This window comes from Peromyscus eremicus, unplaced genomic scaffold, assembly GCF_949786415.1.
Source record: "Peromyscus eremicus unplaced genomic scaffold, PerEre_H2_v1 PerEre#2#chr22_unloc_1, whole genome shotgun sequence".
Classification (NCBI taxonomy): domain Eukaryota; kingdom Metazoa; phylum Chordata; class Mammalia; order Rodentia; family Cricetidae; genus Peromyscus; species Peromyscus eremicus.
Genome location: NW_026734286.1, coordinates 760,296 through 775,146, shown reverse-complemented (window position 1 = coordinate 775,146; position 14,851 = coordinate 760,296). Strand labels below are relative to the sequence as shown.

General features: G+C 49.7%; 1 protein-coding gene across 2 annotated transcripts; it reads left to right on the top strand.

Moving 5' to 3' along the window:
- Positions 1-659: 659 nt before the first annotated feature.
- Positions 660-14,643, top strand: Kank3 (KN motif and ankyrin repeat domains 3). 2 transcript variants are annotated; one of them, XM_059251994.1, is made up of 11 exons: positions 660-712; positions 7,780-7,839; positions 8,617-9,879; positions 9,962-10,061; positions 10,246-10,443; positions 10,535-10,619; positions 11,094-11,310; positions 13,272-13,417; positions 13,500-13,700; positions 13,785-13,883; positions 14,435-14,643. In XM_059251994.1, the coding sequence occupies exons 2-11, from the start codon at positions 7,806-7,808 to the stop codon at positions 14,486-14,488; spliced, it is 2,397 nt and encodes a 798-aa protein (XP_059107977.1). In that variant the 5' UTR covers positions 660-712; positions 7,780-7,805; the 3' UTR covers positions 14,489-14,643. The 2 variants fall into 2 exon arrangements, 1 of the variants encoding a protein (XP_059107977.1); XR_009376265.1 differs by lacking the exons at positions 13,272-13,417; positions 13,500-13,700.
- Positions 14,644-14,851: the final 208 nt, after the last annotated feature.

Here is a 14,851-nt window from a genome sequence, read left to right as displayed (position 1 = left end):
ATTTTTTTAATCTATCTATCTATCATCTACCTATCTATCAATCATCTATCTATAGGTATTTAATAAATGTCTGCTCTGCTGGGAATATATAACCCAGTGGTAGAGCACTTGTCTAACATGTGGTAGAGCAGTTGTCTAGCATGCATACACACTAGATTAAATACTCATTACCACAGTAGGTAGGTAGAGAGAGATAGATAGATAGGTAGATAGATACATAGATTTACAGGTACACATAGATTGAGCACCTGGAAGTAGGGAAAAGTATCGCATGCAGAGAATATTTCTGTGCAAAGGTCCTGCGGAGGGCAAGATCCAGGGTCTTAGGACTTAAACCAGACCCTAGGAATTAAAATCACATAAATCCCACTGGAATAGTTTGCTTAGATTCCTCCTGTAGCCTGCCCCCTAGTGTCCTGTGAATGAAACACCACCTTCTTAAGTCATGGACCAGGCAGGATTCAGCTGTGGCTGGAGAAGCATGCAACTCCACAGCTATCATCTCTCCAGATCGCTACTGTAGGCCCCGCCCTGGGCTCGTCCCCACCCCGTCCCCGCCCACTCAGCCTTACTATTGGATAGTTCTGTCAGATTCGAGTTTTGGTTGGCTGAAATGGCCATCAGTTAGGGGTAAAAGCCTTGATAACCGGTCCCGAGCTTCGAGGGTGCGGGCCCGGGTGTAGTGCGGGCGCGGCCGGGGCTTCGCATTCAGGTAAAGTCCAAACTTTCCGGGACACTCAGGGGGATCCTAGGGGAAAATGAGGACACAAGTGTCCGGGAGGGGCGCGGTTCATTCAGCCCCTTCTATGGGCTCTGTGCGCTGCGACGGGGTGGACACACTGTCCTGTAATGGTGACTCTTCGGACACTGGGAGCCCCAGGTGGGTTAGCCAAGCCAGGAGGGGAGCGCTAGATTGAGCAGATCTCCGCCATATGGCCATCCAGGACCGAACCGGGGAGCTTGTGCGCACCGTAATGCCTCCCAGATGCCTAATGGACCCTTCCTTCCCCAGAGTTGGCTTGGGGACCTGGGACTGGCTGTTTCGGGATGGGCTTCTTGCAGAGGGGTGGAGGGGGCGGGTGATACGGAAACAGTGTTGGAGGGAGGGACGGATGGCCCCCCGGACCCATAGACAATAGTAACGGATGGAACCGCCCAGCGGCTTTTCCTGTAGGAAACTGCCCTGTCTTTTCGAAGCTGACCTGGTTGTGTATGTTTGGGGAGGGGTGTGTGTGATGAACCAAGGACCCCCAGTCCTTCCATCATCTAACCCCCCAACACGTCATGAATCTGAGAATCCCGTCCCAACGTTAAGGGTGCCACCATTTAGAGCCTTAGGTCAGGAAGATATACCCTCTTCAGGACCTCGGTGCGCACTGAGTGCTTTGTCCCCCATCCTTCAGGTTTCCGGATACAGCTCTGTGTCCCGAAATAGCTCCAGGGGCGGGTGTGGGGGCGTGTGGCTTCAGCTCTGACAGCCTAATGAGGGGGTCTCAGGCGGGGGATCTGGATTTAGCTTTGACAGCCAAGTAGTGTGGGAGAGAAGAGGACAGCTACACGCCCCACTTTGGGAGACATTGGCTTGTGGAGCAGTCTAGGTGTGGGCTTGCTCCACCACACTTCCTACTCTCCAATCAAGGACTCATGCTGGGCCGACTGATGCTGGCTGGGAGGGTGAGTGATAAGTGGCCCAGGTTTCCTGCAATTTCTGGAGAGGGGAGGGGAATCTTTCCAAAAGCACCTATAATCCCAGTTACGGGAGAGGTCGAGATAGGAGGATTGAAAGTTGAAAGCCTGCCTGGGAACTACAGAGTGAGTCCAAGGCCTGCATGGGCAACTTAGTAAAGGGGTTTAGGGATCAGCAAGATGGATTGGCCAGTAAAGGTGCTTGATGCCATCCCTGACATCAAGTTGGATCCCTGGGAGAAGGAGAGAAGTGACTCCACAGAGTTGCCCTCTGACCTCCACTCTCACCCCATGGCATGTTTGGACCCACCCACCTCCCACATAAAATAAATAAAATGTAATTAAGGCAAAAAGGGCTAGTGGTGTAGCTCAGTGGTAGAGAACTCACTTAACATGTGTGAGGCTCCAGTTTCATCCTCAGCACAGGAAGGAGGGATTGGAGGGGTTAGGGGCCAGGAGGGAATGAGAAAGGAAAAAAAGGGCATTCCTTTGGGTGTGGCAGTGCATGCCTGAAATCCCGGCATGTGGGAGGCTGAAGCATGAAAAGTTGGAGTCGTAATACATACATACATAAATAAATACATACATAAATACAGAGCCCCAGAGTGGTGGTGGTACATGCTTGAAATCCCCAGTACTCCAGAAGCACAGGCAGGAGACTCTGTTAGTTTGAGGCCATCCTGGTTTACATAGCAAGTTCCAGGTCAGCTAGTACTGCATAATAAGACCCTGTCTTAAATAAATACATAAAATAAACAAAAAACAAACAGGGCAGTACTCAGAAGGGACAGGACAAGCTCTGTGAGTTCAAGGCCAGCCTGGTCTAGCTACATAGTGAGACCTTGTCTCAAACACAAACAAAATAGAACAAAAAAGTCCAAAACCCCTAGCAACCACAAAAACCGAAAACTTCCAAAACAAACTAACAAAACATGGAAAGAAATGAAATGGGTTGGTGAGATGACACTTGCCAGTAAGTCTGAGTTAGTCCTCAGGACCCACATGGTCAAGAGAGCTGACTCTTTTTTTTTTTTTTTTTTTTTTTTTGGTTTTTCGAGACAGGGTTTCTCTGTGTAGCTTTGCGCCTTTCCTGGAACTCACTTGGTAGCCCAGGCTGGCCTCGAACTCACAGAGATCCGCCTGGCTCTGCCTCCCGAGTGCTGGGATTAAAGGCGTGCGCCACCACCGCCCGGCTGAGAGCTGACTCTTACAGTTCCTCTCCAGCCTTCATATGTGTGTTGAGGCATGCATGTGACCCCTGTCCTCGGAAAAACCAGTGTAAAAAATAAATAAATAAAACAAGAAAGTCAAGCATAGTGGCCAATACAGGGATCTGAACAAGCTACATGCATTCAACCCTGCTTGTGCCCATGCATGCCTTTTAGGATATAGCTTAACTGCTCTCTGTGCCTCTGTTTCTCCATCTGTACAGTGGGTAGGGGTTAGTGATAATATGAAGACCAACTGTAGAAGGCTCAGGCTGATGTGCACAAGCTACTTACTTAGAAGCTGAGGGAGAAAAGGAAAGAAATGAGGCTGTGGCTGTGGCTCAGTTATGAGAGTGTTTGCTTAGCATGCATGGAGTCTTGTGTTCCATCTCCAGGATTGCACAACCCAGGTGTGGTAAAGCACATCCCAGCACTCAGGAGGTGGAGGTAGGAGGGTGGAGTTCACAGTCACCCTCAACTACCTAGGGAGTTGGAAGCCAGCCTCGGCTTCCTGAGATCCTGTCTCAAAAACCAAACCAAACCAAACCAAACCAAACCAAACCAAACCAAACAAAAAACTAGTGGGTTGGGGAGATGGCTCTGTGGTTAAGAGTGAGTACTACTCATACCTGTGACTCCAGCTCCAGGGTATCTATAGCTTTTGGCCTTCATGGGCAAATACTCAAACATACACACACAGACACAAATTTTAAAAAGTCTAAAAAAAAAACCCAAATTGAAAAGAATCATCAATAATCTTACTGTTATTTACCCCCCTACTAATGACGACCCTATGTGGTTGATATATTGTGTACCCTAATAAACTTATTTGGGGTCAGAGAACAGAACAGCCACTAGATAGACATAGAAGCCAGGCATGGTGGCACACATCTTTAATCCCAGCACTTGAGATCTCATGTCTTGCTTGGGAAAGACACATGCCTTTAATCCCAGGAAGTGATGGCTGGACACAGAAAGGTGTGAGGACAAAGGAACGAGAGGCTTTTTAGGTTTTTAAGCTTTTGGGCTTTTAGCAGCAGTTCAGCAGAGATCCATTGGGATGAGGACTCAGAGGTTTCCAGTTTGAGGAAACAAGATCAGCTGAGAAATTGGCAAGGTGAGGTTGGATGTGGCTTGTTCTGATCTTTCAGCGTTCACCCCAATACCTGGCACCATGTTTTTTTTTTTTTATGTATTTTGTTTGTTTGTTTGTTTGTTTTGTTTTGTTTTTTTTTTAAAAAAAACCGAACCCAGGGCCTGCAAGCCCTCTACCACTGAGCTAAATCCCCAACCCCCCGGGGTTTGTTTTATTAATAAGATCCTTTAAGATTCGTGTTACAACCCTACATCTCAGTACAGCCTCTGGACCTGGCTGTTCTAGCTGGTCTGGGTCTTAGAAATGACCTGCAGCTGTTTTCTCTGTCCCGTAGCTTTGGATTTTGATATGTTCAGGTGGAGGGGACAGACTGTACCGTACAGAATCACACTCCAACTGTGTGAAAGGCAGTTCCAGACCCTTGAGCCCTGGTCCAGGCTTTTTCCAAAACCAAATTCTTCCCTGGCAATTTCCTGAAAACAAGCCGTGAGAGGCACTGGCTGTCCTCCATGGTGACCTGCCGGCCTGCCCCTTGCAGCCGGTGTTAGGGGACAGGAAACAGCTGCTTGGGATGGGGAGGGAGACTTCAGAGCCTCAGGTTGGATGAGGAGGATGGGGAGAGGGGACTCAGAGAGCAGAAAGGGATCCTTGAAGCAGTGGAGAGGGGGATGTGTTAGGCATGCTGATGGGTGCTGAATAGCCAGTAATGTTTGGCACTCAGTGACTCTTCAGAATGGTAGAAGCTGGAAAGAGTGGCTGGGTTCTTAGTGGTTTGGAGCAGAGGGGTGGTAAGCCAGAAGGTGGGTTGGGTCTACCTGGTGAAAAGCTTCTCAGACTAGGGCTTGACTTGGCACTACAAGGATGGGGTCCCCAGAAGGTGGACAGAGCCTTATCTGAAAGGTTTTCCCATTGGCAATGGACTTAATTGCTCTGTAAAATGTCTTCTTGCCTTTTTTTGTTTGTTTATTTGCAAAGACAGGGTTTCTTGTGTGGCCTTGGCTGTCCTGAACTAGCTCTGTAGACCAGGCTGGCCTGGAACTCAAAGAGACCTACTCAGCTGCTCTGTAAAATGTGAACAATAATTTATGTTGCAGAATTCTATGGAGGTTTATTAGGGAGAGTATTCAGTAGGCAGTCAATTTGAGCCACTTTCTGGCTCTCTGGAGGCTTTTCATGTGTGTTCCCTGAAGTCCCATCATCCCATCATTTCCTTGTCCGTGTGTGTGTGTGTGTGTGTGTGTGTGTGTGTGTGTGTGTGTGTATGCTAAGCATTGAGGATTGAGCCCAGGTCCTTATGTATTTGAGGCTAGTGCAGTGCCTTGAAGCCACACCCTGTCTCCATCCTAAGCTGTTCCCCCCCCACCCCCCTGAGAGAGGGTCTCTCTAAGTAGCTCTGGTTGTTCTAGAACTCACAGATATCTTCCTGCTTCTGCTTCTGGGTTCTGGGATTAAAGTTCTAGATTTAATGTTTGATTTTATTAACTATCCCATTACATGTGATTTGATTCTTCTCACTCTATCCACTTTTCCTCTTTCTGATGTAGTTTTTCAGTATATAGCTTAGGCTGGCCTCAGCTTTGCTTGTAGCCCAGACTGATTTCACGGTCTTGTTATTTTAGCCTCCTGAGTGGAAGGATTCCAGTGTGTGCCACCATGCCTGGCTTTCTTTCCTTTTCTTTTCTTCTTCGTTGCTCCCTTCCTCAAAATTTTATTTTATGCATATGAGTGCCTATATTTATGTGTGTAGTCCACATATGTGCCTGATGCCTGAGGAGGCTAGAAAAGGGCATTGGATCCACTGGAACTGTAGTTATAGGAAATTGTGAGCCACCATGTAAGTGTTGGGAACCAAACTTAGGTCCTCTGGAAGAGTAACAATCATCCTTAACTCTTCAGCCCCTTTCTTTCTTCCTTTAAACAGTTTTTGTTATATGTGTAAGTACCTGAGTGTTCCTATATGGACCAAGTATATATAAGTGTCCTCAGTGGCCAGAAGACTGTTGGATCCCCTGGAACTGGAATTACAGGATGTTGTAAGCTCTCCAGTGCTGGGAACTGAACCTGGTCAGTTGCAAGAATAGCAAGTGCTCTGAACTGCTGAGCTCTCTCTCTCTAACCCACTTTTCTGAGATAGGGTCTCATGTATTCCAGGCTGGCCTCAAGCTCTATGTAACTGAGGATGACCTGAACTCCTGATTCTCCTGCGTCTACCTCCTAAGTGTTGTCGTGACAGGTTTGTATCACTAGTCAGTAACCCAGGGTTTCATTTATGCTAAATAAGTTTTCTACCCAGAGAAATACATCTCCAGCCCAGGATACATTCATTCATTCATTCATTTGTTTGTTCATTCATTCATTTTATTGGTGCTGCTCCAATCAAATTCATGTCCTTGTGTATGCTAGGCAAGTGCCACTGAGTCATATCTTTGCTTCCACACCCTTACCTACTTAGCCTCCATTGTGTCATCTGAAGATTCATACTCCCTGAACTCATGGATAATCATAGCTTTGTTTCCTTAGATGCTTGCATTTCCATTATAAAGTCCCATAAGCCAAGAACAGAGCCTTGTAGCATCGTACTAGAGACATTTCAGAGAGACAGGCTTTCCTCAGTTGCATCATTGAGCTATCTAGACTTATACTTTTCCATCTATCATTTATAGAAGGGTTTTGCAAGTAACCTTGCTTAAATTTCCAATGCTCACTTAAATCTTACCATTTCTCTAAGAAAAATGCAAGGAATGTGTGTGTATATGTGTATGTGTGTGTGTGTGTGTGTGTGTGTGTGTGTGTTACTGAGGGTTAAACCTAGTACCTGTAGAATGCTAAGCGAGCATTTGGCCATTGAACTATATCCTCAGCTCTGTTTTCACTTTTTTTTTTTTTGAAGATTTATTTATTTATTGTGTATACAGTGTTCTGTCTGCACATATCCCTACAGGCCAGAAGAGGGCGCCAGATCTCATTACAGATGGTTGTGAGCCACCATGTGGTTGCTGGGAATTGAACTCAGGACCTTTGGAAGAGCAAGCAGTGCTCTTAACCTCTGAGCCATCTCTCCAGCCCCTCTGTTTTCACTTTTTGAGACAGGATCTGTCTAGACAGACAACATCTGTCTAGGGTGTTGTCTAGGCTAACCTTGTACTCCCTCCTGCCCCCTTAAAGACAGGATCACACTATGTAGATCTGGCTGTCCTGGAACTTACTTTGTAGACCCTAGGGTGGCCTCAAACTCAAAGAGATCCACCTGCCAAGTGATGGGATTAAAGGCATGCACCATTATGCTTGGCTTGTACTTGGGATCCTCTAGTCTCAGCTTCCTAAGGTACTGAGATTTCTAAGTCTGAAATACTTCCACTTCCTTATTTTTCTCTGCTTGATGTCTGTCTTGCTTCCTCTTCCCAGGTTTGCAACTTGGGTGTTCCTACTTCATTCACTTCAAATTTCAGCTAAACATGGTGGCACACAATTGTCATCCCAGAACTTGGGAGGTTGAGGCAGTATTATGATTTTGAGGCTAGCCTTAGTTAGCCACATAGCAAGACCTTGTCTCAAAGCAAAAGTGGTAAGAGTACTTATGTAGAATGAAAAAAGTCTTGGATCCCATCTGTAGCATTAGCATTTCCAAGGTTCCTGAAGGGACGAGGAGAGAGCCTGGGGATGGGTGAGGTGGAAAAATGCTCTTGGGTCTGTTTGCTCAAAGTTTCAATGGTGGTGGAGCGAACATCAGGTTCTAACCAAGGGACAGGACTGGATTTTCACACTTACTTCTCTGGGGGTCTTTTCCAGGCTGTCTGGTGGCTACTCTAGGAAATATGGCCAAGTTCGTCCTGAATCAGAACCTGTCTGGTGAGTGTACAAAATGAGGTATATGTGTTTACACAGATCCACATTGGGTGATTGTGTGTATATATGGACATAACTCAGCAGTTCCTTTTTATTTGTATTAACACGGTGGCCACATGGCCTTTCCTAAAAGCCTATTAGCCAATGTCATGGCTTTATTTAAAACCCATTCATGACACCTCCACCCCCATAAATAATGTCCACTCCCCATGATGGCCTAGAGGACCCCCACAGTGTGCCCTCTGCCTATCCTTTAGCTCTTCTCTCCCTTCCTCCTTTCACCACCCTGGAGACTCCTGACTTCCATTGGACTGTCACTCTTACAGCACCCCCTCCCTTCCAGTGTCTTCCATGGGTCTTTTTTCTTCTTGGAACCTTCTGCCCTTGCAGCTGCTTCCTCCTTGTTATGAAGGGCCCAATCCCTTTTAAGTTCCCACTACAGGAAATCTTTCCTGACGTGAGAGCCAAAGTTGGCTCCTGCAGTGGCTCTGTATTTCACCATGTATTATTGTCTTGAAAGTCATTTGAAATGATTGTGTCTATTTATGGCTAACAGGAGGGCTCGGATATTGTCTTACTATAATGTCCCAAGTTTGTGTTTGGCACTTAGTGGGTGCTCAAGAAACATGATTGCATGCCCATCCGTGTGCAGATATTGCTCATGACCAATGTACAGGTGCATAACAGGGGCAAAGGGGCGGGGAACACATTTGTTCATTCTCTTTGGGTGCTTCTTGGTTTGACACCCTCTTTCCTCTCCACGTCCTTGTTACACCACAGACCTGGGCGGCCCTCGCCTCTACCCAGGCTCCACTGGGAGTGCTCGCAGCCCTAGCTCTCCCTACTCGGTGGAGACGCCCTATGGCTTCCACCTGGACCTGGACTTCCTCAAGTATGTGGAGGAACTCGAGCGCGGTCCTGCCTCCCGCCGAGCCCCAGGACCCCCTCACACACGACGCCCGCGGGCGCCCCGAACGGGCCTTGCCGGGGCGCGGAGCCCAGGGGCTTGGACTTCCAGTGAATCCCTGGCCAGTGACGACGGCGGAGCGTCGGGCGCACTCTCCCCCGGGGCGTTCCCGGGACTCTTGCTGCCTCCGCTGTCGCCGCGTTCCTTCTCGCGCAACCCGCGCGTGGAGCACACGCTCCTGGAGACCAGCCGACGACTAGAGCAGGCTCAGGCGCAGGCCGGGGAGCGCGCGCTCAGCCCGGTCCGTGCGGTCACGCGTAGCCCGCGCGGGTCGGGCCGCAGCAGCCCCGCCCCCAATCCCGCCCTTGCTTCACCCGGCCCTGCCCAGCTGCAGCTGGTGAGGGAGCAGATGGCCGTGGCGTTGCGGCGCCTGCGCGAACTCGAGGACCAGGCGCGCGCTCTGCCCAAGCTGCAAGAGCAGGTGCGCGCGCTGCGCGCCGAGAAGGCGCGGCTACTGGCCGGGCGCGTGCAGCCGGAGCAAGAAGTGGAGGCCTTTGAAGCGCGCCCAGACAAACTCTCCCAGCTTCGCCGCCTCACTGAACGTTTGGCCACCTCCGATCGCGGAGTCCGCTCCAGGGCCAGCCCCGGGGCTGACGATCCCGACGGGTTGGCTGCCAGGCGCAGCGAAGGCGAGCTGCAGGTCCTCGACCCGGCGTCTGGGACACCCGATGGGGAACCCCAGACTCGGGAGGCGGGCACCGAAGTCGTGCCCGAGACCCGAGAGGCAGATGCCCAGGCAGTACCTGATACTAGGGAGGCTGGAGTGGAGGTGGCCCCTCACACCGTTGAGGTGGACACGTGGGTGACCGAGGCGCTGCTGGGGCTGCCCGAGGCTGCAGAGCGTGAGCTGGAGCTGCTCCACACGAGCTTGGAGCATCAGCGTGGAGTGAGCGAACTCCTGCGGGGCCGGTTGAGGGAGCTGAAGGAGGCCCACGAGGCTGCAGTGGCCAGGCCTCAATCTTGTGAGGTGGCCACCCAGACCGAATTGGGTTGCACTGAGAAGACCACGCAGACCGAGCTCCCAGTGGAGAACCAGCCCAGACCCATGGCTGGAGACAAGGAGGTAGCCCCTGCTGGTGAGTTTCCACTCCTGGTTGAACCCTGGCCTGCCAGGTGGCTGAAGTCAAAACTCAGTGCCCTTATGTAATTCCCTGCCAGGCATCCTCAAATCCATCATGAAGAAAAAAGACGGTACTCCAGGTGCCCAATCCAGTCAGGGACCCAAGAGCCTGCAGTTCGTTGGGGTCCTCAACGGAGAGTGAGCGCAAACCCTTTCCCGATAACAGCCACAGGGACACAGGCTATTAATCCCAGCTCTGCCCCTCTGCTCATAGTCTGGCTTTGCAGTCCAGTTTCCTTTTTAAAATGCCACTCTCACCTCACAACCGTCTTGAATGAGCCCACAGGGGAGGCTCAGCAGACACCTCCCATCCTGTTCCCAGGTATGAGAGCTCCTCCAGCGAGGATGCCAGTGATAGTGACAATGAAGATGGTGTTGAACTCCCCAGGAGTAGCTCTTCCGTGTCAGGAGATGATAGTGGGGGATCTGATGCTGGAACTCCTGGCCCCCCCAACGACCAAGACGCCGGGGACTCTGAATGTGAGGCACAGCTAGAGCTGAAGGCAGAGACAGAAGGGAGGTGAGCATTCTCCAAAGGTCTGCAGTGCAGAAACCTTCTTTCCTGGTCACCGTTGCCCAGGATCCTGAGTATAGACTGGCCTCCCTGGCAGGTGTGAACTGAGCCCGCGTTTGAGGGAGGCATGCATTGCTCTGAATCGGCAGCTGATCAGGCCTCGTGGAGTCACCAGAGACGGCGTGAGTGTGGGTCCTATGTCTCCTCCCTTACATCCTCTTAGTTAAGAGAGCAGGGTTTCCTAGAGCAGGAGTACCAAGTTTGGTACTCTCCCTTACTAGAGACCTTCCTTGATCCTAAGCTCTAAAGAGATACTAGCCCCTAGGATAGAGCTCTGACCTTTTCTTGGCCTGCCCACCCACAGCCCCAAGTAAAGATCAGAGCCCCAGGCCCATTCCATGACACTGAAAGAACAAGTGGGTACTCACTGCCACACTCACTCTTGGTCCTCTATTTTCCCATAATGTAGTCTTATTTTTTGAGCCCAGGAACCTGACTGTACTTCCTTTTTTAAGAGGGTGTGGTTCAAGCTCTCTTTACTTAGAAATTGGCCTTGCTTGCTTGCCAGGATCACCAAAGGGGGCTTCCACACACATAATTTTGGTGCCTCTCATTTCGTATTTGCATTGATGCCTTCTTTGCCCCTGTCCTGCCAGAGTGCTGCACGCCTTGTGGCCCAGGAATGGTTTCGAGTGTCCAGCCAAAAGCGCTCGCAGGCTGAGTCTGTGGCAGAGGTGCTTCGAGGGGTGAAGAGCCTGGGGCCTGAGCTGCTGGCTCATGTGGTGAACCTGGCAGATGGCAATGGAAACACGGCCCTGCATTACAGTGTGTCTCATGGAAATCTGGCCATTTCCAGCCTGCTACTGGATACAGGTCAGGGAATTGGGTTGTGGAGAAGAGGGCCAGGTTGGGTGAAGGCTGGGGTTGTTGAGGGGCACAGAAAAATGCTGAGTGGCAGAGGGTGGGTGGATTGCTGTTTACTTGGCCAGAAATCAACACTGGGTGTTTTCCGCTATGACTCCCTACTTTGTTTTCTGAAACAACTTCCCATTGGACCTGGAGCTGTTTGGCCAGCAAGTCCCACCTGTTTCCATCTCCCCAGCCTTGGGGTTTACAGACATGTGCCATGGTGCTCAACTTTATGAGGGTGCTAGGGATCAGGTCCTCAGGCTGGCAGGTAGTGTTCTAACCCCTCTGAGCATCTAGACTTAAGGCCTTGCTATGTAGCCCTTGCCTGGACTCAAATTTGTGACCTTCTTGCCCGTCTCCCAGGGGTATCTTTGGCCTCACTGTATCTTCAGCTGTCCTGAATCAACTCCCCCCCCCCCCCCCCCCCCCCCCCCCGTAACACCCAGCTTTGAGATCAGAGACCTCAATTTAGCAATCCCCTCCCTGGGTATATTGTATTCCTCAATCTCCCAGCCTGGCCTGGAACTCACAAAAGATCTACTTGTTTCTGCTGGGATTAAAGGCATGTGTCACCATGCCTGACTGCTTCCTGAGTTCTTTGGTTACACTGTCTATCCTCAAGGGGTGGGGGGTGGGTTACTCACTGCTTAGGTTTCTCACTACCACCAAGCTGTTGAACTACTGTTCACTTGCCTTCTGCTTGTTCAACCCTGCCTCATCTTATCCCCTCACTGAAGCAAATACACACACCTGGATATGGTAACTTTTATCAAATCTAGTGGGTACTGGCTCAAGGCAACAATTTCATTGTCTATGAAACAACATAGAGAGGACAGTGAGCCATAGACTAACCACTATCCTGTTACTAACTTCATTATTTTCTTTGTTGGGACCTTCAATCCTGATTGCTCAGTTGCTAGTCCCATTTCACCTTCACATCAGCATGACACACAGTAAAAAAAAAAAATTATTTTTGTTTTGAGGCAGGGTCTCACTGTAGAGCTCTATTCTGGAACTTGCTCTGTAGACCAGACTGGCCTAAAACTGTAGATCTGCCTGCCTCTGCTTTGTGAGTGCTGGGATTAAAGTTGTGCATGCCACCACCACCTGGCCAATAAATTTTTTAAAATTCTTGTTTTTTGAGACAAGGCTCACTGTATAGGCCTGGAACTATGTTGCTCAGGCTGGCTTTGAACTTGTGGCCATCCTCCTGTCTTTTTTTTTTTTTTTTTTGGTTTTTCGAGAGAGAGTTTCTGTGTGTAGCTTTTGGAGCCTATCCTGGAACTCGCTCTGTAGACCAGGCTGGCCTCGAACTCACAGAGATCCGCCCGCCTCTGCCTCCCGAGTGCTGGGATTAAAGGCATGCGCCATCACCGCCCGGCTCCTATCTTTTAAGTGCTGTGATTAAAAGTCTGTGTCCTTACTCTTGTAAAGCATTTGTGAGTGAACAGCTATTGAGTGCACCTGAGCAGAGATTATTAGCAAATAAAAACAAGAGGAACACAGACACAGAAAAGAATACCTGCATTGCAAGAGTACAGGAGTTCAGATATCCAGCACTCATGTAAGCCCCCGCTTATGTCTGTATCTCTGGGGCTGTGGGTGGTTGACAGACTGCAAGGCCTTACTGTCTGCCAATCACACAAATGCACATACGAAATTGGCAGAGGAAATAGGGGTGTAGCTTAGCTAGTGGAGTTTTTGCCCAGCAGTTTTAGTGCTGGGGAAATGGAGGCAGCACTATAAGTTCATGACCCATCCTTGTCTGTGGCCAGCTTAGGCTATATGAGATGCTGTCTCAAAAGATGGCTGCCAACAGATGCTCATTCCCCCATCTGTGATGCAGGAGACTCAACCCTGACCCCCCCTCCCCCAACCAATCAGCATGTGAGGCTTGGATGAAGTGATCTCTTTCTTCTTCCCAGGGGTCTGTGATGTCAATCATCAGAATAGAGCCGGCTATTCTGCACTCATGTTGGCTGCACTCACTTCTGTAGGGCAGGAGGAGGAAGACATGGCTGTGGTCAAGAGACTTTTTGGCACGGGTGATGTCAATGCCAAGGCTAGCCAGGTGCATAGTACACTACTACTCACAATGGGTGGGTAAGGTGGTGTCATTTTCTACTTTCAAACCCTCAGACCTCTTTTTCCAGACTGGACAGACAGCCCTCATGCTGGCCATCAGCCACGGCCATCAGGACATGGTGGCTGCCCTGCTGGAATGTGGGGCTGATGTTAATGTACAGGATGCTGATGGGGCTACAGCACTGATGTGTGCCAGCGAGTATGGACGTCTTGATACAGTTCAGTTGCTGTTGGCCCAACCAGGCTGTGACCTAACCATCTTAGACAATGTGAGCTACTCACTAGTAAGGACCTAGAGTAGTGGTGGTGTGTTCCACTGTAGCCCAGGGACCTAATGTCCTATTATTTCTCAGGAGGGAACAAGTGCCCTGGCCATTGCGCTGGAGGCTGAACAGGATGAGGTGGCTGCACTGCTCCATGCTCACCTGACATCAGACCACCATAGCTTCCAGGTAGGTGTGGTCCCCAAGAAACAGACGGATGCTAACGACCTTCAGAAGCCTCCTTTCCTGAAGAACAAAGATTGGAGAACCTCTGCCTGAATTCTACTGTAAAGCATTTGATGCTTAACTAGCAAAACCAGTGGTAAACACAACTTTAGGTTAAAATCACACACATGAAAGAAAGGCATACCCTAGCTACCTGTTGTAGGAAGATTTTCCTGTTAAAGGAGCCCTTTGCTCAAGTAGGAAGAGCTAGAAGCCTAGAGGCTTGGTAAAAGTTTGCCCCAGCAGGGAAGTGTGCCTGGGAGAACACACCCTATGGGTTGAGCATTGGACACCAAATACTGGGTTTATTCTTGGCCTTTTTTTGACTAATTCACCCAACTAGGCCCACACTTACCCTGATGTAAAGTAGGAATGGAAGTCTAAATGCAATCAGTACAGGCAGCCTGGCTCTACAGGAATGGAATGTTAACTACTCCCACATCCTTAACAACCCTTCCTTCATGGTGGCTGGAAGCTCTTACCTTCTGTCTACAGAACCCCTTTCTTTGTTCTAGGGCCAGCCACCCCCAAGGTCTCCTACAGGCACACCCAGCGAAGGGATGCAGTGACAAATGAAGGTCTGTGAGCTGCTACCTCCACCTGGACTGTAGGAGACACCTTCCTCTTATGCCTGAACTTCCCAATCACAGCAGGGTGCCTTGTGCCGGTACTCCCAACCCATTCACTTCATAAAACACCTTTCCTAATAAAGCATTTCTACTGAGCTTGTATTCTGTGTGGGTGGCAGTGGTAGGGACACATACACTCTATCCCATGTGCAAGATATACCTATGAAAGGGTTTTCAGAGTGAAATGATCACTGGGGCTATAAAGCAAAGACACTACCCCGAGAAACCTTATTAGAAGGATTCCAAATTCTAGACCAGCCTAGGCTACAAGAGGAAAAAAAAACAAAAGCCCTAACCAGACGA

Coding starts and splice junctions, on each gene's coding strand:
- Kank3 (XM_059251994.1), top strand. CDS start 7,806: ATGGCCAAGTTCGTCCTGAATCAGAACCTGTCTG. Junction 11,311..13,271: donor CAGCCTGCTACTGGATACAG/GTCAGGGAATTG, acceptor TCTTCTTCCCAG/GGGTCTGTGATGTCAATCAT. Junction 13,701..13,784: donor ACCTAACCATCTTAGACAAT/GTGAGCTACTCA, acceptor ATTATTTCTCAG/GAGGGAACAAGTGCCCTGGC.